The sequence below is a fragment of the Ochotona princeps genome, chromosome 19 (genome assembly GCF_030435755.1).
Source record: "Ochotona princeps isolate mOchPri1 chromosome 19, mOchPri1.hap1, whole genome shotgun sequence".
Lineage (NCBI taxonomy): Eukaryota > Metazoa > Chordata > Mammalia > Lagomorpha > Ochotonidae > Ochotona > Ochotona princeps.
In genome coordinates, this window is record NC_080850.1 from 26,390,741 (window position 1) to 26,414,497 (window position 23,757).

General features: G+C 42.7%; 1 protein-coding gene across 1 annotated transcript in view; it reads left to right on the forward strand.

Annotated features, from left to right (window-relative positions):
• LARS1 (leucyl-tRNA synthetase 1) overlaps positions 1–23,757 on the forward strand; it is a 52,966-nt gene that overhangs the window by 10,629 nt on the left and 18,580 nt on the right. The window contains exons 5-22 of the mRNA XM_004586522.3: positions 1,607–1,741; positions 2,251–2,412; positions 2,944–3,056; positions 4,750–4,813; positions 7,372–7,439; positions 7,534–7,759; positions 8,786–8,873; positions 8,954–9,030; positions 9,450–9,503; positions 10,476–10,616; positions 12,679–12,756; positions 16,253–16,338; positions 16,425–16,490; positions 16,593–16,675; positions 17,063–17,201; positions 18,858–19,070; positions 21,224–21,281; positions 23,364–23,427. Coding sequence (XP_004586579.3) covers positions 1,607–1,741; positions 2,251–2,412; positions 2,944–3,056; positions 4,750–4,813; positions 7,372–7,439; positions 7,534–7,759; positions 8,786–8,873; positions 8,954–9,030; positions 9,450–9,503; positions 10,476–10,616; positions 12,679–12,756; positions 16,253–16,338; positions 16,425–16,490; positions 16,593–16,675; positions 17,063–17,201; positions 18,858–19,070; positions 21,224–21,281; positions 23,364–23,427 — 1,915 coding nt within the window. The remainder of the gene's footprint in view (positions 1–1,606; positions 1,742–2,250; positions 2,413–2,943; positions 3,057–4,749; positions 4,814–7,371; positions 7,440–7,533; positions 7,760–8,785; positions 8,874–8,953; positions 9,031–9,449; positions 9,504–10,475; positions 10,617–12,678; positions 12,757–16,252; positions 16,339–16,424; positions 16,491–16,592; positions 16,676–17,062; positions 17,202–18,857; positions 19,071–21,223; positions 21,282–23,363; positions 23,428–23,757) is intronic.

The window sequence follows — 23,757 nt, forward strand, 5'->3', positions numbered from 1 at the left end:
GTACATAGGCATGCTCACTTTTCTTTCTGTGAACTTTCTGAAAGTAAGTTACACACATCGTACCGTGTTACCTCTAAATATGAAAACATAGTTCATAAGAGCAGTCCCATTACCCCAGTAAATGCAGCATCAGGTCATTGTGGTGCCCCTTGTGCCCCGTAGTGGAGTGCTGCATTCATTCCTGGCTTTTTGGATTCCCATCCAGCTTCTTACTGATGCACTTGGGAAGGTCCCCTGCTACCCTTGTGGGAGAACAGAATGGAGGTATATTGGCTCATAACTTCAGCCTGGCCTGGAACTGGCTGGTGCAGCCTTCTGGGGAATGATCCAATGGATGGAGGATCTGCTTCTTTTTTCCTCTCTTTCTTACTGCGTCTTGCAAACAAACAAACAAACAAACAAACAAAAAATCACTGTTAGAGCCTGTGCAATAGTGTTGCCCCCCGTCCTCTCTTTTTACAAAGATTTATTTATTTATTTGAAAGACAGGGAGGGGAAAAATATTTTAAAAGGTTTATTTTATTATTTGAAAGGCAAAGTGACAGGAAGGGAAGACAGAAAAAAAGATCTTCCATCTGCTGGTTCCCGCCCAAAAAGCCATGATGTCAGGGCTGGGTCAGGTTGAAGACAAGAACCTGAAATGCTGTCTTGATCTTGCATGTGGGTGGCATATGTCCAAAGAGTTGGACCATCTTTCACTGTTTTCTCAATTACATTAGTAGGATACTGGATCAGGATTGCATTAGCTGGAGTTAGAACAGGGCTCTGATATGGCAGGCAAGTGTTGTAGATGCTGGCTTAACTGCTCTACCAAAACACCACCCCCCTCTTTTTTTAATCTTTTAGTAGTTTGTCATAGTGTTGATGTTTTTTAAGAGCCTTGGCTACTGCTTTTATTGAACGTCCTGTAATACCTATATTCTGATTGCTCCTTCATGATTACATTTGAGTAAATATTTTGATGACGTTACATTGCTGAGTTTTGACCTTTCCTCTGAATTATATCAAAAAGTCGATTTTGGGCCCCTGCACCCACATGGGGGATCCAGAGAATTCCTGGCTCCTAACTTCAAATCAGCCCTGCTCTGGCTGTTGGGACCATTTGCGGAGTGAACCAGGAAATGGAGACCCCCCTCTCTCTTGCTGTCTCTCTCTGCCCCCCACTCCCACTCTAGCTCTGCCTTTCAAGTAAATAAGTAAATCTTTTTTTTTTTAAGACTTATTTATTTTTATTGAGAAGGCAGATGTACAGAGAGGAAGAGAGACAGAGAGGAAGATCTTCGTCTGATGATTCACTCCCCAAGTGGCCACGACAGCTGGAGCTGAGCCAATCTGAAGCCAGGAGCCAGGAACTCTTCCTGGTCTCTCACGCGGGTGCTGGTTCCCAAAGCTTTGGTCCGTCCTCCACTGCTTTTCCAGGCCACAGGCAGAGAGCTGGACGGGAAGCAGGGCAGCTGGAATTAGAACTGGTGCCCATATGGGATCCCAGCGTATTCAAGGAGAGGACTTTAGCTGCTAGGCTGTTGTGCCAGACCCAAATAAGTAAATCTGAAAAACATTGTTTTCTGTTTTGAATTTTAACTTGACTGTATCTAATGTGTTACAGGCATGTGCTGACAAGTTAAAAAGAGAAATAGAGCTGTATGGTTGTCCTCCTGATTTTCCAGATGAAGAAGAGGAGGAGGAAGTCAATGTTAAAACAGAAGATGTAGTAATTAAGGATAAAGCTAAAGGAAAAAAGGTTTGGTTATTGATATTTGTGTTGGTTCAGGTTTTCTATTTGTCTGGTTTATGCATGTATTCCCTTTTTTATCCTGATTTTTAAAAATGTTTGTTTGGAAGTTAGCGTTATAGAGCGAGGGAGACATGGAACTCTTTCATTTATTGACTCACTGCCCAAATGTTCCCCATGGCCAGGGATAGGCCAGGTTGAAGCCAGGAGCCTGGTGCCTCTTCCGGGTCTCCCGTATGGGTGTAGAGACCTAAATACTGTGCCAACCTTTGCGGCCTTTCCCAGGCACATTAGCAGGGAGCTAGGTGGTAAGCAGAGCTTTACTTACAATAAAGTAGTGGGAAAGGGTTAGTACTGAGGTAGCTTTTCATGGTTCCCTCAGTTGAGTTTCACTGGTGTTGATCTGATTATGTAGGTTGGTGGATTGCGTAGTACTAGTAAGTCCTGCCATGTTGTGGCAGTGTTACACGGTTGCTGATTATTTGTTTATGGAGTTTCTTGGTGCCCATCACTTCCAGAGTAAAGCTGCTGCCAAAGCTGGATCCTCTAGGTACCAGTGGGACATCATGAAATCCCTGGGCCTGTCGGACGGGGAGATCGTCCAGTTTTCCGAAGCAGAGCATTGGCTTGATTATTTCCCACCACTGGCTGTTCAGGATCTGAAAAGGATGGGTTTGAAGGTATGCCTGTCAGCTCTGTAGGTAGAAATAACATGAAGAAAGCATTCATATGTGTGGAATGGTACAAGGCTCTAGACTCACTGTTAAATGTAGATCACTGTATCACACTTGTGTACCGTTATGGAATCAGTACTCTTAGGTGAGAGCCTAGTGGGCCTTGATGTAGGGGTGAGGTGCTTCGTTATTTATTGTGCTAACAAACGTATTGACACCTTAACAACTAGTAGAAAGGATTTTAGTCATAAATATGAAGAAGCCAAGGATTAATGTGAACCTATAAAAATATATTAAGGTGATTAAGAGTTTTTTCTGAATTTATTGCCACTCCTGAATATTTGCTAATATTCTCAAATGCATAATGATAGTATAAATACAAATTAATAAAATGTGTAATAAGCAGAACTTAAGTTGTTTTCTTTTTGTAGCTGAGGTAATTCTCAGTTGGAAAATGAGTAAATAACTGCTTCAGAGGAGTTCTGTTTTAAACAGATTTGTGTATTTCTCAGAAACCCACTTTGCTTTCTCTTGTAGGTGGATTGGCGGCGTTCCTTCATCACCACTGATGTGAATCCTTACTATGATTCATTTGTCAGGTGGCAATTTTTAACGTTAAGAGAAAGAAACAAAATTAAATTTGGAAAACGGTGAGTTTGACATTTTATGTAATACAGTAAAAATCATAAAATTCCTGTGTACCAGGTTGGTGTTCTTGACCTGCTTTTTCTCTGTTGTCCTCTTTTTATTCAGTATTCCTAGCCAAGCAGAAAAGTAATTGTTTTATTTGCTTTAGCTTATGCTTTTCTTGTTTAAAATTAAGATTCTACTTGATTTTGTAAATAAAAGCTATTTTTGTTTCCAAAGTGGTTTATATCTTTTTAAGAATGATTTTATCTTTTTAAAAAGCTATTTTTTGAAAGAGTTACAGAGAGAAAGAGAGTGTTCCATCTGCTGCTTCACTCCCCAAATGGGCTATGTTGGCAATGGCTGAGACTGGACCAATCAGCTGAAACAAGGAGCCAGGAGCTTCTTCTGGATCTCCCATGTGGCTGCTGGGTTCGTTCTCCGATACTTTCCCAGACATGTTAGTAAGGAATTAGATTGGAAATGGAGCTGGTTGGACTTGAACTGGCACTCATATGGGATGCCAGCACTGTAGATGGTGGCTTTACCATAATTTATATCTTAATCATCATTTTTTTCATACTGCAAAACTCAGTTCATATTTTACAGCAATATTAGCTTAGGTGAAGATAGAAAGCTTGTGTTAAAAACTGAGTTGATGGGCCCGGCGGCGTGGCCTAGCAGCTAAAGTCCTTGCCTTGAACGCCCCGGGATCCCATAAGGATGCTGGTTCTAATCCTAGCAGCTCCACTTCCCATCCAGCTCCCTGCTTGTGGCCTGGGAAAGCAGTCGAGGACGGCCCAAGGCTTTGGGACCCTGCACCCGCGTGGGAGACCTGGAAGAAGTTCCTGGTTCCCGGCATCGGATTGGCGCAGCACCGGCCCATTGCGGCTCACTTGGGGAGTGAATCATCGGACTGAAGATCTTCCTCTCTGTCTCTCCTCCTCTCTGTATATCTGACTTTGTAATATAAATAAATCTTTAAAAAAAACAAACTGAGTTGATGGTAGAACTGCCCACGAAAGTATAAGTAATAGTTATTGACACTTGTTCTGTTAGAAAATTGGTTACTAGGAACAAGGAACTGGCATTGTGGTATAACAGTTTAAGTTGCTGCTTGAGATGCTGGCATCAGAATGAGTGCCAGTTTCAGTCCTAGCTGCTCCATTTTTGACCCAGCTTCTTGCTAATGTTCCAGGGAATGCAAGGGAAGGTGACCCATGTGCTTGGTCCTTGCTACCCACTGGAAGATGGAATTTCAGTTTATTGACTTTACCCCAACATAGCCTCAACCATTGTGCAATTTGGGAGGAAACCAGTCTCGGTTTTCCCTGTGTTACTCTTATAAGTAGATAATCTTTTTTAAAAAGAGATGAAAACTGGCATTGTGGCGTGGTGTGTGGAGCTGCTACCTGTGGCACTGGCCTCCAGGTCTACATAGCTTTGTGTCCCACCTGCTCCACACTTCTGATTTTACTGCTTGCTAATGGCCTGGGAAAAGCAGTGGAAGATGGTCTGGATGTTTGGATCTCTGCCAGTTGTGTGAATGAGCTGGATGACAAAGCTCCTGGCTCCTGGCTTTGGCCTGGACCAGCACTGGCCATTTGGGAAGTAAATCAGCAGGTGAAAGATGTCTGTCACTGTTTTTTCCTTGTTTCTGTGTATGTCTGACTTTCAAAATAAGTAAATATTTGTCATTTATTGTTTATTTTTTAGGTATACCATTTATTCTCCAAAAGATGGACAGCCTTGCATGGATCATGACAGACAGACTGGAGAGGTACTTGGTTGTGACACAGAGTAGTCATAATAATCACTTAAAAATACATGTTTTTTGGGCTCGGCAGCGTGGCCTAGTGGCTAAGGTCCTCGCCTTGATCCCATATGGCCGCTGGTTCTGGTTCCGGCAGCTCCACTTCCTCTCTATCTCTCCTCCTCTCAGTATATCTGACTTTGTAATAAAAATAAAAAAATAAATCTTAAAAAAAAAAATACATGTTTTTTAGATGATGTTTACATAGTCGATCAGGGTCGGAAGGATCTAGGGTTAGGCAGAGTGGGTGTGATCATTGTTTCTAAGCTTTCTATTTTTTCTTTTCGTTTCTGGGGGGAGGGGAGATATCGGAGGGTAGGCCATGCCCAGCCCCCCAACCATCCCAGCACCCAAGGATGGCAAAGGCCATTCAGTATCAACCCTGGGTCACAATGGCGCACGTTCCGAAGGTTCTGCCCAAGTGGATGCAGTAGTTTGGAAATGCTGTCGATCTCACTGATCTGTGGATTCGGAATTCGTTCCTACGTCTATTGGCTGACACCATTGACTTCATATTCTCCAATAGCCCAGATGTTTGTTGTCATCATTTGGCTGAGGTAGTCGTCCAATATATTCTGTTCTCCATTCTGTGCTATGGTACCTGATATCCTCCACAGACCCCAGTGAGCTACCACATCCTCCGTGTGTAGAATCACTTTTAATATGCCTGAGGAGTTGGGAAATTAGAAACCTAAGACAGTTGCGCAGTGCTGAACTGTGTGGTCATGGTGCTGTGGTGGGTGAGGAGTGTGGAGGAGGGACAGAATATCACCACAGGACGGCACGCAGGTCTCATCTAGGACGTGGTAGTTCTAGGAAAGCATGGAAAAGCAAGGAAAAGCATGTTGTGCCCTGTGCCAGATCTATGGGTGGGACCAGGGAGTCTGCAAGTTCTCATTATGATTCATATGCACACTGATGTTTGAGAAGCACCATCTTGGAATATACATAGCTCTGAAAAGAGTGTGGGAAAGGGTTTAGTTGTTCATAGATTGCATTTAGACTTCCTTTGATAATATGCTCACTTACTCTCATAGTGCTTCTAGTCATTCATGACATCAACTCATTATACTCTTAGAGGATGCTTTTTTTTTATTTATTTTTTTTTATTGCTAAGTCAGATATACAGAGATAGAGAGGAAGATCTTCCGTCCGATGATTCACTCCCAAAGTGAGCCGCAATGGGCCGGTGCTGCGCCAGTCCGAAGCCGGGAACCAGGAACTTCTTCCAGGTCTCCCACGCGGGTGCAGGGTCCCAAGGCTTTGGGCCGTCCTCGACTGCTTTCCCAGGCCACAAGCAGGGAGCTGGATGGGAAGCATGGCCACCGGGATTAGAACCGGCGTCCATGTGGGATTCTGGAGCATTCAAGGCGAGGACTTTAGCTGCTAGGCTATCGCGCCAGGCCCAGAGGATGCTTTAAAAAAAAAAAACTATTTTTTTATTTGAAAGGCAGAGTTACAGAGAGACTGGGTGAGACAGAGGGAGAAAGATCTTCTGTTTGGTGGTTCACTTCCCAAATGATTGCAGTAGCCAGGGCTGGCCTAGGCTAAAGCAGGAAGCCTGGGACTCCATCCTGGCCTTCTAATTGAGTGCAGGGACCCAAATGCTTGAGCTGCTCTCTCCCAAGGTGCATACTGACTATTGAAATCCAGAGCAGAGCTGAGACTTGGACCCAGGCACTTGAGATGGAGTGAAAACGTCCCCTATAGAATCTTTTTTTTTTTTTTTAAAGATTTATTCAGTTTATTACAAAGTCAGATATACAGAGAGGAGGAGAGACAGAGAGGAAGATCTTCCGTCTGATGATTCACTCCCCAAGTGAGCCGCAACGGTCCGGTGCTGCGCCAGTCCGAAACCGGGAAGCTGGAACCTCTTCCGGGTCTCCCACGCGGGTGCAGGGTCCCAAAGCCTTGGGCCGTCCTTGACTGCTTTCCCAGGCCACAAGCAGGGAGCTGGATGGGAAGTGGAGCTGCTAGGATTAGAACCAGCATCCTTATGGGATCCCGGGGCTTTCAAGGCGAGGACTTTAGCCACTAGGCCACGCCGCCGGGCCCTCTATAGAATCTTAAAACTCCGAGCGAGATGCCTGCTCCATGCTCATATTGTTTCAGTTCGTTACCTTGTGTATTCTTCAGGGTTGTCCCATGTAAAGCACAGCATTATTATTTAACAGATAAGGAAAGAAAGGCTCAGAGAACTTTGGGTCAAGCCATTAGTAGGGGAACAAGCTGATGCCTGGACCAGTGTGTCTGTACAGACTGTGTTCTGGGAGCTGTCCAGGCCTAGGGGACAGGATTGGTTTGGATTGTGTCTTCTGACTGCCATCTTGGTGGACACCATGTTGGTTGATGATTCCTGCACAGTAGATGTGGATATGGTCAGTACACCCCTGGTAATATCCTCAGTGAGAGAAACAATTATTCTAATACACAAATCAATGTAGAAATTTGAGTCAGGTCTTTGATTAGTAGGCTTAAGTCAGCTCTTTTTCCCTGTGAACATTTTGTTTTGTCTTTTTTTTTAGGGTGTTGGACCTCAGGAATATACGTTAATCAAGTTGAAAGTGCTGGAGCCATACCCATCCAAATTGAGGTGAGTTTGCCAGAGTTACTACTTTATAGTTTCTGAATAATAGCTGTAGAATCCACAGTATTTTATAACACAAGTATGTATTTTTTCTTCTTAGTGGCCTGAAAGGTAAAAATATCTTTTTGGTAGCTGCCACTCTCAGACCTGAGACCATGTTTGGACAGACAAATTGTTGGGTTCATCCTGATGTGAAGTATATTGGATTTGAGACGATGAATGGTGATATATTCATCTGTACCCAGAGAGCAGCCAGAAACATGTCGTACCAGGGCTTCACCAAAGACAATGGAGTGGTGCCTGTTGTTAAGGAATTAATGGGGGAGGTAAGTTGAGTAGCCATTGAATTTAGAGGAACATGTTGAGAGTGAGGTTTTAGAAAATAATATTGTAAAAAACTTTTAAATTGAGGTATGTGAGAGGTGTTCAGAAATTTCATTGAAATGTGTTTTATGAAAAAAAGCAATGTTTGCGTTTGAGCTTTTTGCGTTGGTATAGATTTATCTTTAGTTGTGTTTTCTCTGAGCTCATTGAGATGCTCTCGCACATGCAGCCAAGTGTGTAATTTTGTGCGTTGCTGTGTGTGTATACGTTCATAAGCACCACCCGATTCTCGATGTGAAGCAGTTCTGTGCCCCAGTCAGCCTCATGTCTTTCATAGTCATATTTACCTTGTTCTCTTTGCAGCTCTGACTTCTCCAAAGGTTTGTTATTGTTCTTGAACTTAGACTTATACTTTAGAATTATATAATATTTAGTTTTTCTCTCAATATTGTGTTGGTGAAATTATTTTGTGTACATAGGAGTCAGTTTTTTAAATCGCTGTGTATTATTATGTCACTAAAATGATACTGTTTTTAAGATATTTGTTTATTTATTTGAAAATCAGAGTTAAAAGAGAGAGAGGGAGAGAAAGAGATATCTTCCATCTGCTCGTTAACTCCGCAGATGTCCACAACTTCTGTAGCCTGGGCCAGGCTGAAACCAGGAGCCAGAAACTTCTCCTGGGTCTCATGTGGTGGGCAGGGGCCCGAGCACTTGGGTCGTCTTCCACTGCTTTTATTTTATGCTTCTTTTAATTTTTTTTAATTATTTATTTTTATTGGAAAGACAGATTTACTGAGAAAAGGAGAGATGGAAGGACCTTCTATGTGTTACTCGTTCATTTCCCAAATGGCTGCAGGAGCTGCAGATGGGTGGACTGAGGCCGGGAGCTCGGAGTTTCTTACAGGTCTCCCACATGGTTGCAGGGCTCCAAGCACAATTGCCAGCTTCTGGAGACTTGAAATATTAATATTGGCTTAACTGTTAAAGGAGTTATAAATGAATTTCTTCGTCTTTTTCTTACACAGGAAATACTTGGGGCATCACTTGCTGCACCTTTAACATCCTATAAAGTGATCTATGTTCTCCCAATGCTCACGATTAAGGAGGATAAAGGTAAAGAGTTTGCTTACTTTTGTAAACACTGTGGCGTTTACATTCTTGCTGTTAGTTAATTGCACACTGTCTTCTTTAAGGCACTGGGGTGGTCACGAGTGTTCCCTCGGACTCTCCTGATGACTTTGCTGCCCTCAGAGACCTGAAGAGAAAGCAGGTGAGGACCTGCACTGCGTGCTCTTATTTGCTCTTCATGGTCTCATTGGTTAAGCACAAGTGTACCAAGGGACAGTGTGAAAATGTTGAAATTTTGAAAATTACATTGCATTGAAGCTTGAAAGTGTTTTTTTGGATATTAATTTTTTTGTTGTTTTAACTGGGAGTATGAATCTTAGTTTAAATGTGTGTGTGCGCACGAGCGTATATGTGCATGCATTTTGGCTTATACTCTACAGTTTCATCATTTAAGCTGTCACTGTGACTTAAGCTACTGACTTTTAAAAGATCATCAGTCCCTTCTTGAGGTGAAGTTGAAAAATTGTTGAGTTCAATTAGAGTTCAAGGAAGTTTTGAGATTGCTTCTTTCATGCTTATACTTGTAAAGTATTGATTAGAATGTTGTGTATTTTTTGGTAGGCCTTACGAGCCAAGTATGGAATTAGGGATGACATGGTCTTGCCATTTGAACCTGTGAGTATTACCCAGATATTTCACAATGTTCACGTTGATTTTTTTTTTATCATATGAAAAAAAGAGTTAATATGTTTGCTTGCAACAAAATTAAATACTTGGTAGAATGTGAAAGTAAGGAGTTTGCTTAAGGATTTGTTCCTTTTGGTTTGTTATCTCCTGTAGTTTATAAGAGCTAGAGAAGAACTAATAGTGAGTATTTTCTTATCATAATCTGGCACTCGGAGTTGTGGACATTTTTGTTTAATGTATTTATCTGAGAGGCAGGAGAGGGAAGGAGAACCTTCTGTCTGCTGAATCCCTTCCCAGTTGGCTATGATAACCGAATCTGGACAGGCTAACACTAGGAGCTGGAAGCAGCGTGCTGTTCTCCCTCCTAGGCGGCCTGAGCCTGTGTACTCGGACCGTCTTCCCTCTGCCTTCCCATGCACATTAGCACGGCATTGGGTAGAAGTGGAGCAGCCAGGACTTGAACTCGTACTTACATAGAAGGCCAGTGCTGCAAGCTTGCTTTGCCAGTGTGACCAGTTTCCTGGCTTCAAAAGATTTATTTGTAACTTTAATTAGTAACTATAAAAATCCTGTACAACTCTGGTTTTTACTTCTTATGTTTTCATCTAAGTGTCTTCAGGAGAAGAAAAATTAAATCAATAGCAATTTGAGCAATCCAGAGAACTAAAGCAAAATTGTATAAATCATTTTGCTACTTTGCACCTTTCTTAGCTAATTGTGTATCAGTGAGGAAGGGTTGAGAGCTGGGGAGGTGCGTTTAGTTGGAGAATGATTTGGTGAGTGTTGCTGTACTAAGGAGGAGAACTGTGATGACTACGTGTGTCCGTGTGTTGGGCTACCAGTGTGATATGTAACATCTGGAGTTAGGTTTATTGGACTGAAGAAGTGAAAGGATTGCTTCCTCGAGCTGTTCTTGTGCTGTCATTGTAACCAAGTTCTTCACGTCATTGTTGTCTATAGGTACCAGTCATTGAAATCCCGGGTTTTGGAGATCTTTCTGCTGTAACACTTTGTGATGAGTTAAAAATTCAGAGCCAGAATGACCGAGAAAAACTTACAGAAGCAAAGGAGAAGTTATATCTAAAGGGATTTTATGAAGGTGTAAGTAATAGCCTTATTGTTTTTAATTGATTTACTGCATGTTATGTGATTTTCTTCTTAGTGCTTAAGAAAAATATAAAAAGATTTGACCTAGCTTCAGCTATCCATTGATACAGATTAGTATGGGATAGGATTTTTTATTTCCAAATTTGTGTTTGTTTCTAAAAGTCATGTCTTGTTCAAATGCATTTTCAGAAATTACATTTCAGGGATCTTAAAGAATAAATGAATTTCTTGAACAGGAATTTGAAATTAGTTTTTTTTTTTTTTATGATTTATTTTTATTGGAAAAGCAGATATACAGAGAGGAGGAGGAGAGACAGAGAGGAAGATCTTCCACCCAATGTTTCACCCACCAAGCAGCTGCAACGGCCAGAACTGAGCCGATCTGAAGCCAGAAGCCAGGAGCTTCTTTTGGGTCTCCCCTGTGGGTGCAGGGTCCCAAGGCTTTGGGCCATCTTCAACTGCTTTCCTAGGCCAGAAGCAGGCAGCTGGATGGGAAGCTGGGCTACAGCAATTAGAACTGGTATCCATATGGGATCCCAGCACACTCACGGTGAGGACTTTAGCTGCTAGGCCACTGCGCTGCCCTGAAATTAGTTTATGTTTACAGTGAACTCTCAAGTTTTACTGCTGTGAGAATTGCTGGTCCCTTAGCTTCTAATTAAGGAGTTCCTATTTTAGATAACAGTTTCCATTAATCTGCTTGCTAGTGCCTAATAAATGGCCTAAGAGCACAACGGCCATGCTCACAGCTCCTTTTCCTTTCCGCTCTGCAGTGACGAATGTGACATAGATCTCTGGAGAACAGATTGGGCCAGAGAAAGTACCCAAACTGTTAGCTGCTTGAGCTTGAAATGAGAGTTTTTCTTCAGGGCACCAGTGAGAGTTTTTTATTTTTACCTTTCCCTCATTTTCTTGGATAATCAGGAGTAAGTTATGCCTTTTGAGAAGTGACTTGTATTGTGAATGGTAGTAACAACCAGCATGTTTGTAACATATATGTTTATTAACTTTTTTCTCAAATTAATTGTCAGGTGGGCATTGCTGTTTTCATTTTCTAAATGAGGAAATTGAGACACAAAGAGGTTAAGTAGTTTACTCAACATTAATCGGATAACTAACCAGTGGCAGACATAGGATTCAAGCCGGATGGCCTGGCTCCAGGTTTCTGCTGGAGACAGAGACACAGAGATTCTCCATCCTTTGGTTCTCTCCCCAAATGCCCATCCAAACAAGGCCTTTGGACAGGTTTATACTGAGAGTCAGTAACTCAGTCTGAGTCAGCCATGGGAGTGACTTAGACCAACTGGAAGTATCACTCATTACCTGGAAGCCGGAGTTGGAAGCAGAGCTGAAACTTAACCCAGACCCTTGGCTTTGGGATGTGGGCATCCCAGCAGAATCCCACCTGCTGCTCCGAGCACCTGCTCCAGGAGCTCTTCTTTTAACCATTGAGCCATAGCGATTACTAGATACAGCTTCACAGTTATTCAATAGCCATGAAGCATTTTGATTTGTTACCAGGTTGGAGAGTCAAAAAACATCATGTCTTTTCTACTTATGGTAGAAATTTTAAAAACTCAGGGGTCAGACAGCTAGGAGGAGGTAGTAGCATAATCAGTGGCAGCAGTGCTGATACTTCAGTACAATTATGCTTTCACATGGAGTGTAAGATCAAGTTGAAAAACAGCAAGCAGGGTTAGAACGAGAGAGCTACACATCATTAAGCCATGTGTGCTCAGTTCCTTCTGCAGTTGTTAGGAATGGGCTGAGCTGGTCTGATGGAGGTCTGTCTGGAGGAAAGCTGAGGATGGGAGTGTTCCTTCTCACTAGGTTCACCATAGCCATCTCAGTTACGCTAAAGGAAAGTCAAGTACATTCTAAATATTAATGTCTAAGATATACTGAAATAGAATTTGTGGTTATGAATGTTATAAACGTCACAGAGATGTTTTGGTGTGTGGAGATCTAGTAAATCTAGTTGGAAAAATTTTCAGAGTAGTTGTGAAGCTCATTTTAACTGCTGTTTTTGTGTTTTTTCCCCTTCTCATCCTTGTAGATAATGCTGGTGGATGAATTTAAAGGACAGAAGATCCAGGATGTAAAGAAGACCATTCAGAAGAAGATGATGGACACCGTATGTGATGGGCTGTGCTTTGAAGTCTGTCTCACGGCAGCAGTGTTTAGTTAATAGACTTGGCAGTGCTGCCAGCAGTGACTTCTGTAGTAGGACCAAGAGGCACATTGAAAATAGCATATCATTTTGTGGCAGAATATAGATCTGTGTAACAATTCATGTAACTTGGATTTACACTTACAGTGTAGGTAGTGTTTTGAGGTTGACAAGTGTGGTGTGCATGTTGAAAAGTTGAGTGCTTGTCTCTGTCAAAGGCTGTTTATCATATATATTTGAAACACAAAGTGAAAGAGAGAGGTAGAAGGCTCTTCCATTGGCTGATTGACTCTTTGAAATACCATGACAGCTTGTTGCTCAGGCCAAAGCCAGGGACTGAAAACTTTGCCTCCATGGATGGCAGGGGCTGTAGTACTAGGGTCATCTCCCACTGCTTTCCAGCAGGAAGCCGGATGAGCAGCAAAGTGGCCGGTACTGTGGCTGTCTGCTGTGGAATGCTGGCACTGCAAGCGGTGGCCTAACCTGTACAACATCAATTGCTCGCGGTGGCCATTTTAGATATTCGCGCAAGAGTCCTAGCCCTCTTTTGGTGGTATTTTTTACTTTCAGTCTCTTCTCATCCCTGTAATTTTATTCTCTCTGCTGTTAAGCAACACAAGTACTTAGATTGATATATTTGATGGTTGTGCAGGAAGATAATGATCCTGTGGACTTAAATCAAACGCCTGGCGTGACAGTGCTCTGACACTACGTGCCGGTATCCCAAGCAGTGGTTTAACATGCTGGCCATAATGCCAGTCTCTACTGTGTTTCTTTGTTTTTTATACAGACAGAAATAGATTCCAAGATCTCATTTTAAGAAGTCTACTTTGGCTGATGTGGTGTGGTAGTAAAGCTGTCTCCTCCAGTGCCAACGTCCTGTTTATGGGCTCCAGAGTGTGTCCTGGCTGCTGCACTCTGTTTTCTTTTTTACTTGAATAGGTTTTTCCACTTCTGGTCCCACTCCATGATAATGGCCTGGGAAAAGTAGTGGAATATGACCTAAGTGCTTGGGTCGGTCCCTGCTACCCTTTTGAGCGACCTGGCCCCGGCCACTGAGGCTTTGCAGGAAGTGATCCACTGGGTGATAGTTTTCTGTGTGTGTCTCTGTCACTCTCTGTAATTCTGGTTTTTAAATAAATAATTAAATACTCTAAAAAAATCTACCTGGCACAGAGGATTTTAAGTTTACGCAGATAGGGAGCATGTACCTGTCACCTCACCTTGACCAACTCCCGGTCAATTCAACAATTGTTTCATGGATGTGAAATCTTGATTTTACCTTTTTTTTTTTCTAAAGAAGGTTGAGTACGTAAAGGAGCTTTTTGGCGTGAGTGCAGAGCCAGCCACTGGCAGGAGGGTGTCTAGAAACGACCACTGGGCTTTGAGGAAAGTTACAATACATTGCTTTGTAGTTTACTCTTGAGTTTGTTGGATCTGAGTGTATGGCTGGTCTGACGGGTGCCTTCACTTGGCCCGCCGTTACTCTGGTGCTCATACCTCTGATTCTGTTCTCCGCTCGGCAGACTCTTTCCCTTTCCAGGGAGGGCGCATGCCTGTTCCCATGGTGTGCAGTTAGAGTATCTGGATTCTGACCGCTGCAGTCGGTCCTCCTCCTCCTGGTTTCACTGTATTTCCTCCTCCAGAGCTGTCTCATGCCGCTCGTTCCTGACCCTTGGGGGGAATCCGTAAAGCCAACCTGGAGTTGTTTCAGCTTTCTGTACTTCACGATCAGTATTCCTGGAGCCTTTTATTTCTGCTAAAGCAGTTATTGCTTACCTGCTTTCTAGTTTTCAAAATTTGATATTTCCTTTTTTCCTATTCTTGTCCCTGTAGTTTCGTAATATATAAAAAAAAAAAACCCAAACTGATTTTGTCATTTTATTGAAATTTTGAAAAGTTAAGTGTGCATATATATATATTTTTTAAAAGATTTATTTTATTTTTATTGGAAAGTCAGATATACAGAGAGGAGGGGACACAGAGAAAATCTTCCATCCAGTGATTTCATTCCTCAAGTGGCCGCAGTGGCTAGTACTGAGCTGATCCGAAGCCAGGAGCCCAGATCCTTTTCTGGATGTCCCACATGAGTGCAGGGTCCCAAGGCCTTGGGCCGTCATCTCCTGCTTTCCCAGGCCACAGGCAGGGAATTGAATGAGAAGTGGCGCCACCAGGATTAGAACCGGTGCCCATGTGGTATCCTGGCACATGCAACGGAAGGACCCTAGCCACTATGCTACTATGCTGGGCCCAAAGTGTGTATTTTTAGCTTGAAACAAAAACAGAGCTATTGAATTTCATTAGGAACACTTGCGTTGAAAACAGAGTGAAATAGGAATCATTTTATAAATAACACTGAATTTTATTTAAAAGCATTATCCTTGGCTTAAAATGCTTGTAATAGACATACAATTTGTTCTTTCTTTTCTTTTTTTTCTTTTTTTTTTTTTTGAAATATTTATTTTATTTTTATTGGAAACTCAGATATACAGAGAGGAGGAGAGACAGAGAGGAAGATCTTCCGTCTGTTGATTCACTCCCTAAGTGGCCATAATGACTAGCTGAGCTGATCCGAAGCCAGGAGCTTGGAGCCACTTCTGGGTTTCCTACGTAGGTGCAGAGTTCCAAGGCTTTGGGCCATCCTTGACTACGTTCCCAGGCCACAGTGAGCTGGATGGGAAGTGGAGCTGCCTAGAAGCAGTGTCCGTATGGGATCCTGGCGCTTGCATGGTGAGGACTTTAGCCACTAGGCTACTGTGCCAGGCTTACCTGCTTTCTGGTTTTCAGAATTTGGTATTTTCTTTCTATAACAAGGATAAAGAGCTACCCTGGAAGCCTGATTTTTCAAACCTAGATTGAGGGGCTGGCATTGTGATCGAGAAGGCTAACCTGCAGTTTGCACTGCTATCCTCACTTAAGGATGCTGATTCAAGTCCTAGCTGCTCCACTTCGGAGTCAGCTCCCTGGTAATATGCCTGGGAAAGCCGTGGAACATGGCCCAACTCCTTGGGCTCCTGTGTCTGCATGATAAGCCTTGATGAAGCCGCTGACTTTGTCCTAATCAGCCCCGACTATTGCAGTCGTTTGGGGAGTGAGCCAATGGATAAAAGACTGACCTCTCTGTCTCTCACCCTCTTTCTGTAACTGCTTTTCAAATAAATAAAATAAACATTTTTTTTTTTTTAACATAGACTGAGAAACTGCTAAACATTGTTCTGCTCAAACTAATAATCGGCAGCCAGGGAAAGTGATCCATTAACCCAATGCATATGTCTTTTCACTGATCCTAGCCAAAAGGCCGAGAAGCAAGTGTTGTATAGAAGGAGTGGCAGGTAACTGACTCTAAGATGATGAAAATACAGTTTCGGTGATACAGCATTTTTTTAAAAAGTAATTTTTATCCTTTAAGAATGAAGATTAATTTGATTTCGTTTACCTATTTCTGTTTACCTTGATGTAGGGGGATGCGTTGATTTATATGGAGCCAGAGAAGCAAGTGATGTCCAGGTCTGCAGATGAATGCGTTGTGGCTCTCTGTGACCAGTGGTTAGTGTCTCCCATACCAAGAAAATTCCATCGATCACGTCACTAATTTCTAGCTTAAAAAGAAAAATCAATTTATCTTCTCCCAGGTACTTGGATTATGGGGAAGAGAACTGGAAGAAGCAGACATCTCAGTGCTTGAAGAACATGGAAACGTAAGATAGGCGGAGGAATTGCGGGAGAGGAAAGGAGATGGGAAACATGTTTGCAAGGTGATCACGGTGGACACACACCCAGGGTCCTCTGCTCTCTTCTAGGTTCTGTGAGGAGACCAGGAGGAATTTTGAAGCTACCTTAGGTTGGCTGCAAGAACATGCTTGCTCGAGAACGTACGGTTTAGGTAACAGAGCTTTCAAAGTGTTTTTGTTTTTGTTTGGTCAAATGACTGCCATATACAGCTAATAGATATTTTTACTTGCATTCTACTAGAGTTTTCTGAGTTTGGTTAGCGGCGAGGAAAACTAGGTTGTGGTTCCCCATCATCACCCTGTTATGGGAAAGAAGTCCTCTATCCCACACACTTTCTGTGCTGTGACTTTCATAGGAAGACTCAAAGCTTCTATTTTGTTTTTATCTGGCATTTTATTTTTATTGCTTTTATGCAAGTAAATTTTAAGGATTTTTGGTGTGAGTAGCAGTGTAAATATCCTAGCCTTCTTGTTGAGAGTCTGGGTTGCATGCAGTGTCTTATATACTGTTGCATTAATTTTCTTGTTTCACTCTGTAGGCACCCGCCTGCCTTGGGATGAGCAGTGGCTGATTGAGTCGCTCTCTGACTCCACCATCTACATGGCATTTTACACAGTTGCCCACCTGCTGCAGGGAGGTAACTTGCGTGGGCAGGCAGAATCTCCGCTAGGAATCAGGTTGGTAAATAGATCCAGCCAAGGAGGGGAGTTCGTTAGCAAGAGTTGCAGTTTTTCTTTACATATTAAAAAGTTTCCTTTTTCCTATTTGAATTTTCATAAGCTTTCAGTTAGCAGAATCTTTATTTAGGATATGTTATTTTTATTGGAAAGGCAGATTTATAGAGAGAAGAAGAGACAGAGAGAAAGATCTTCTATCTGCTGATTCACTCCTCAAGTGGCCACAATGGCTGGAGCTTAGCTGATCAGAAGCCAGGATCCAGGATCCTTTTCCAGGTCTCTCACGCAGGTGCAGGGTCCCAAGGCTTTGGGCCATCCTCTACTGTGTCCCAGGCCACAAGCAGGGAGCTAGATGGGAATTGGAGTAGCAGGATTGGAACTGGCGTCCACACGGGATGCTGGCTCACGCAAGGCAAGGATTTGGCCACTAGGCTGTTGGCGCTGGGCCCTCATTTAGCAGAAATTTATTATGTTTTTCCTTATGTATTGTTAAATGAGGAAAATGAATACGTATTCATCATCTGTTACTATCCATTCTTTATTTTTGTGGGAGACTTTTGTTATTGTTTGTTTGTTTTAATAACTACGTTTAGAGTTGTTTGGGGCAGGCATTTGGTGCTAAGATGCTGATTGGGCTCCGATGCAGTAGCCTAGTGTCTAAAGTCCTTGCCTTGCATGCTCCGGGATCCCATATAGGCACTGGTTTGTATCCCATCCAAGTCCTACTTGTAACTGCTCCACTTCCCATCCGGCTCCCTGCTTGTGACCTGGGAAAGCAGTCGAGGATGGCCCAATGTCTTGGGACCCTGAACCTGTGTGGGAGACCTGCAAGAAGCTCCTGGCTTTCGGCTTCGGATCAGCTCAGCTCTGGCTGTTTCAGCTCCATGGGGAGTGAACCAGTGGATAGAAGTTGTTTCTCTCTGTCTCCCCTTCTCTCTGTAAATCTGCCTTTCCAACTAAAAACAACTAAATAAAAGATGCTACCTGGAGGGCCAGTGTCATGGTCTGGTTTTTGTCCCAGTGGCCCCACTTTCCTTCCAACTACCTGCCTGTGGCCTGGGAAAGCAGCAGAGGATGACCTAAAGGCTTGGGACCCTGCACCTGCATGGGAGACCAGGAAGAAGCTCCTGGCTCCTGACTTCGGATTGGCTCAGCTCTGGCCATTGCAGCTATTTGGGGAGGAAACCAGTGGACGGTTGTGTTTCCTTCTCTCCATAAATCCATAAATCTCCATAAATCTGTTCCTTCTTTCCATAAATCTCTCCATAAATCTGCCTTTCCAATAAAAATAAAATCTTAAAAAAAAAAAAAAGATGCTTCTTGGAATACACATATTGTTGTTACCTGAGTTTGGGTCCGAGATCCACTTTTGATTGCAGCTTTCTGCTAACTTAGTCCTGTGAGACTCAGCCGAGTGGGTCTGGCCATGCCTGTGAAGGTCCTGGGTTCAGCCTCACCAGCCCTGGCTAGTTTTGCCACAGAGAGAATGAAACAGCAAATGAAAGGTTGTTTTCCATCCTTCCTGACTGTAAATACATTTTTTTAAAAGTAAAACTTACATAAAAGATGTTTCTACCTAATACATAGTATATTAAAATGATGATTCTTTCAAAGGAGTTATATACATCTAGTTTGTTTGCTTTATTTTTGATACAGGCCACAGCAGATGACTAAGGAAGTTTGGGATTATATTTTCTTCAAGAATGCTCCTTTTCCTAAGACTCAAATCCCAAAGGAAAAATTGGATCAGTTGAAACAGGAATTTGAGTTCTGGTACCCAGTGGATCTTCGAGTCTCTGGCAAGGATCTTGTGCCAAATCATCTCTCTTATTACCTTTATAATCATGTGGCTATGTGGCCAGAACAAAGGTAAGTGGGAAAACACATGTGGCCTAGGTTTACTGATTGTTATCAAAAGTATCTTGAAACTCCAAGAGTCTAAGAAATTATGGAAGTCAAAGATGCTTGCCAATTGTATTCTTTTTCTTATATTACATGTGTATTGTAGTAAGCACACTTCTTCTTGTCTGTTTTATCCAGAAATTGTCCTGCCTTTTCCTGGCTGCTAAAGCACTGCTATTTCAGTCTGCTAATAGTACACTGGACCCACCTATTCGAAGTGTAACAACAAGATAGGCCTTGGAAAGTTAGAATCAGAGAGATTGTTTCCTTTAGCGTGGGGAGACCCAAAATTCCAACATTGTTTGGTAGTGTTCTGAGTCCAGCCATGCCATGTGCGTGTTCCAGAGTAATCCTCGTTTCTTTTTCCTTCTTAACCGGACTTGCTTCCCGTTTTTCTCTTAGTTCCTCAGGTAGCTGAGGAAGCAAATTCCTCAGGCTACTTAAATTTTCCTTTATGAAATCTAATATCTTTGCTCGCTTCGGCAGCACATATACTAAAATTAGAAATCTAATATCTGACTTTTTCTATTTAGAATAATATATTTTCAAGAAGAAAAGGAAGATTTTTAAGAAGGGAGTAAAATCTAATGTGGTTGTTATACTACTTGCCATCTAGTTATTTTTGTCTATTGTTTCAAATGCTTTTTTAAGGAAATTGGGCATCTGAGAAATAAATACCTTTTACTAATTAGTGAATCTTCATTTCTTTGTACCAGGGTTTTGTATTTATTAGACTTTTAATCATTACAGATAGCTATTAATATCAAGTGTTTATGCCAGGCACCATTCTAGTCACTTTTAGTCAATGTTCTTTGATTTTTAGTGTAACTTCAAGGAAGAGCTATAATACGCACGTTTTACAGGCAAGAGACCTTATTGAGTCTTAAAAAGGGATAGTAACTTAGCCAGGGCTACCAAGACAGTAAATGGCAGAGCCAGGGTGCAAATCCAGAGGATCTCCCTCCAGAGCTCATTCTTGCAACCCTGTGATGTCCTGTGCTCTTACTGTTGGAATCAGTGACTGGGGCTTGTCATTGTGTTAGAATGGGTTGAGCCATAGCCTGTGACCCACATTCTGTATGGTCGTTGGTTTGAATCCTGGTCACTTTGCCTCTGATTCAGCTCCTGAGTAAAGTTCCTTGGAAAGCTGTGGAAGGTGGCCTAAGTGTTGGGCCTCTGTCACCCATGCAAGAAACCCAGAGGAGGTCCAGGCACCAGGATTTGAGCTGGCCCATCCCTGGTCAGTGCGGCCATTAGGGGAGTAAACCAGTGGATGAAAGATCTCCCTCTCTGTAACTCTGCCTTTAAATAAGTAAATCTGATAAAAAGAGACTGAGTGACAAATACACAGTTTGAAAATTGAAAGGTGTGAAGTAAGCAGTGAACTTTAGCTTTCCCACATATCACTCCATTTCCCAAAGCTCGTCACTGCTATTTGTTCCTTCTGATTTCTTCTGGAAAAGCTGTTAATGTATATCAAAATCTATATTTTAAAGTTTATACTAACTTACCATATTGTATGTGCTGTCTTGTTTCACCTAAGAATTTAAGTCTTTATTTCTATCCTTCTATATCCAGCTATCTATATGGTAACTGTATTTTAAATAGTTACATTATTATATGCTTATATCATAGTTTATATAACTAGTCTTGGTGGCTTTGATTCCTGTTACAAAAGAACTGTGGTAAATATCCTTATACAACTATATTTTTTAAAAAATATATTTATTTTTATTTGAAAGTCAGATTTTACAGAGAGAAGGAGAGACAGAGAAAGATCTTCCACCCTCTGGTTCACTCCCCAGATGACCACAGTGGTTAGATCTGATCCAAAGCCAGGAGCCTCTTTCGGGTCCCCTAGGTGGGTGCAGGGTCCCAAGCTTTGGGCCATCCTTGACTGCTTTCCCAGGCCACAAACAGGAAGCTGGATGGGAAGTGGAGCTGCTGGGACACAAACTGGCAATATGGGATCTTGGTGCATACAAGGAGAGGACTTTAGCTACAAGGCTACTGTGCCAGGTCCTTAACAAACTTTTATGAACTTGTTGACATTTATCTTAAAATTTTAAGTCTAAACCATATGTTTAGTTTTTGTTTTCTGTCTCTGTTTATCTGTCAAGTGACAAATGGCCCACAGCTGTGAGAGCAAATGGACATCTCCTCCTCAACTCTGAGAAGGTAAGGCTCACTTCTCCTGAGCATGGATGAGCTTTTTCCTTTAAGAGTGATTTGTTTATTTGAAAGGCAGAAAGGGAGAGATGAAGGGAGTTCTTCCATCTGCTGGCTCACTGACTTTGGCCTGGCCCAGTCCCAGCTTTTTCAGACATAGAAAGAACTTTCTGTGACTGTCTCTCCATCTCTCTTCTCTCTGCCTTTAAAAAATATAATAAAACCAGCAGCATGAAGTTTAAAGTCTTACAGAAACGTAGAGCCTATCTAAGTAAGCTGTAAGTGCAGGCAGGAGTAACAGGCTAATAACTAAGTACAGAAGCTCCTGAAAGTGCTTTGTCGTTCGAGAACACGCGACCTCTGGCTGCAGGTGCTGGGGGAGATTGTGGGGGTGATGCGGGGTGCCTCTGGAGCTCTGGGGTACAAGGGGCTCTGCCGGTGGCAGGTAGTCTGACTCCTGGAACGGCGGCAGCACCAGACATCCAGTCAATCCTGTTTGTCCAATAACCTTCTGTTTGCAATTTTGCTTCTGTGGGCGCATTCTTTTTCTGTTAGAGAGGCTGTGTTTTAAATGATTTATTAATAAGTTGCCTTTACAGTTTTTACATGAAAATATATATATATATAAAATAAATAAAATCCCCAGTCTACACCAAACTAGAAAACAGCTATTGAGAATTGGCTGCTTTGCTTTGACTATTTCATAGGTTTTGTTAGATCAACTTTTGATTACTAAGCTCTTTTTTTTTTTAAGATTTATTTATTTTTATTACAAAGTCAGATATACAGAGAGAGAGAGACAGAGAGGAAGATCTTCCGTCTGATGATTCACTCCCCAAGTGAGCCGCAAAGGCCAGTTCTGTGCCGATCCGAAGCTGGGAACCAGGAACCTCTTCCAGGTCTCCCACGTGGGTGCAGGGTCCCAAGGCTTTGGGCCGTCCTCAACTGCTTTCCAAGGCCACAAGCAGGGAGCTGGATGGGAAGTGGAGCTGCCGGGATTAGAACCGGCGCCCATATGGGAATCCCAGAGCATTCAGGGCGAGGACTTTAGCCGCTAGGCCACGCCGCCGGGCCCTCATTTCTTTTTTTTTTTTTTTTTTTTAAGATTTATTTATTTGTATTACAAAGTCAGATATACAGAGAGGAGGAGAGATAGAGAGGAAGATCTTCTGTCCGATGATTCACTCCCCAAGTAAGCAGCAATGGCCGGTGCTGTGCTGATCCAGAGCCAGGAGCCAGGAGCCAAGAACTTCCTCCAGGTCTCGCACATGGGTGCAGGATCCCAAAGCATTGGGCCATCCTCGATTGCTTTCCCATGCCACAAGCAGGGAGCTGGATGGGAAGTGGATCTGCCGGGATTAGAACCGGCGCCCATATGGGATCCCGGCACGTTTGAGCCGAGAACTTTAGCTGCTAGGCCACGCCGCCGGCCCAGCTCATTTGTTTTTAAGTAAGAACAGAAAATATCATTTTCTAATAGACGTTACTAGAAATGGTATTTTCTTGTGTGTATCTGAACATTGCTATATCGTTTTTATTAGAACAAGCTCCTCTTTCCATGTGGTAGAAATGATGTGATAATCTTGTCTTTGGCATCAGTAGAGCTGTGATAACAACATAAAAGTTTTAGAACAGTAAAGATTGCTAGACTATGAGTGGTGCCTGATACTTGCTGCTCTAAGTCAAAATGCAGCTTGAACAATCAATTACCGAGACTTGACCCCAAGGAGGTTCCTAAAATTCTGCATAGAAGCTAGTCCCGCCTAAGCTTGTCCTTTCTATGACTAATTACTTTGATGCTTTTTCTTATGTAACCAGCCGAAGTGTTCCAGATAGAGTTGAATTGTCCTGCATGTGTAATCTGGTTTCCTGGGGAAGGTACAGGCCAGTTGGAATCACAGTGGCCTGAGGGGCAGGCTGGACATCCTGTCCTGGTTCTGTCTGGTTAGCTGACTACCTCAGACAAGTCATTTTGTGGGCTCATCTTTCCATATGTCTAATTCCTTTTTGTTTGGTTTTATTTAGCCAGTTTTATTTAGATTCATGTATACTTGTTCTTACTAGTACCTAATCGCTGGCATTCCGTTTCAGATGTCAAAATCCACTGGGAACTTCCTCACTTTGACGCAAGCTGTTGAAAATTTTTCAGCTGATGGTGAGTATGGCTTTTTGTTACTGTTGTTGTATAGTGTCTCATTCTTTTCAGGTGAAAAAAGGCAAGGTAAAATTGGTGTTTCAGGGCCTGACACAGTAGCCAAGTGGCTAAAATCCTCATTTTGCACACACTGGAATCCTATATGGGTGCTGGTTTTATTCCCGGTGACCCCACTTTCCTTCTAACTCCCTGCTTGTGGCCTGGGAAAGCAGTTGAGGATGGTCCAAAGCCTTGGGATGCTGTACCTGTGTGAGAGGCCTGGAAGAGGCTCCTGGCTCCTGGCTCCTGGCTCCTGGCTCCTGGCTTTGGCTCAGCTCAGCTCTGGCTGTT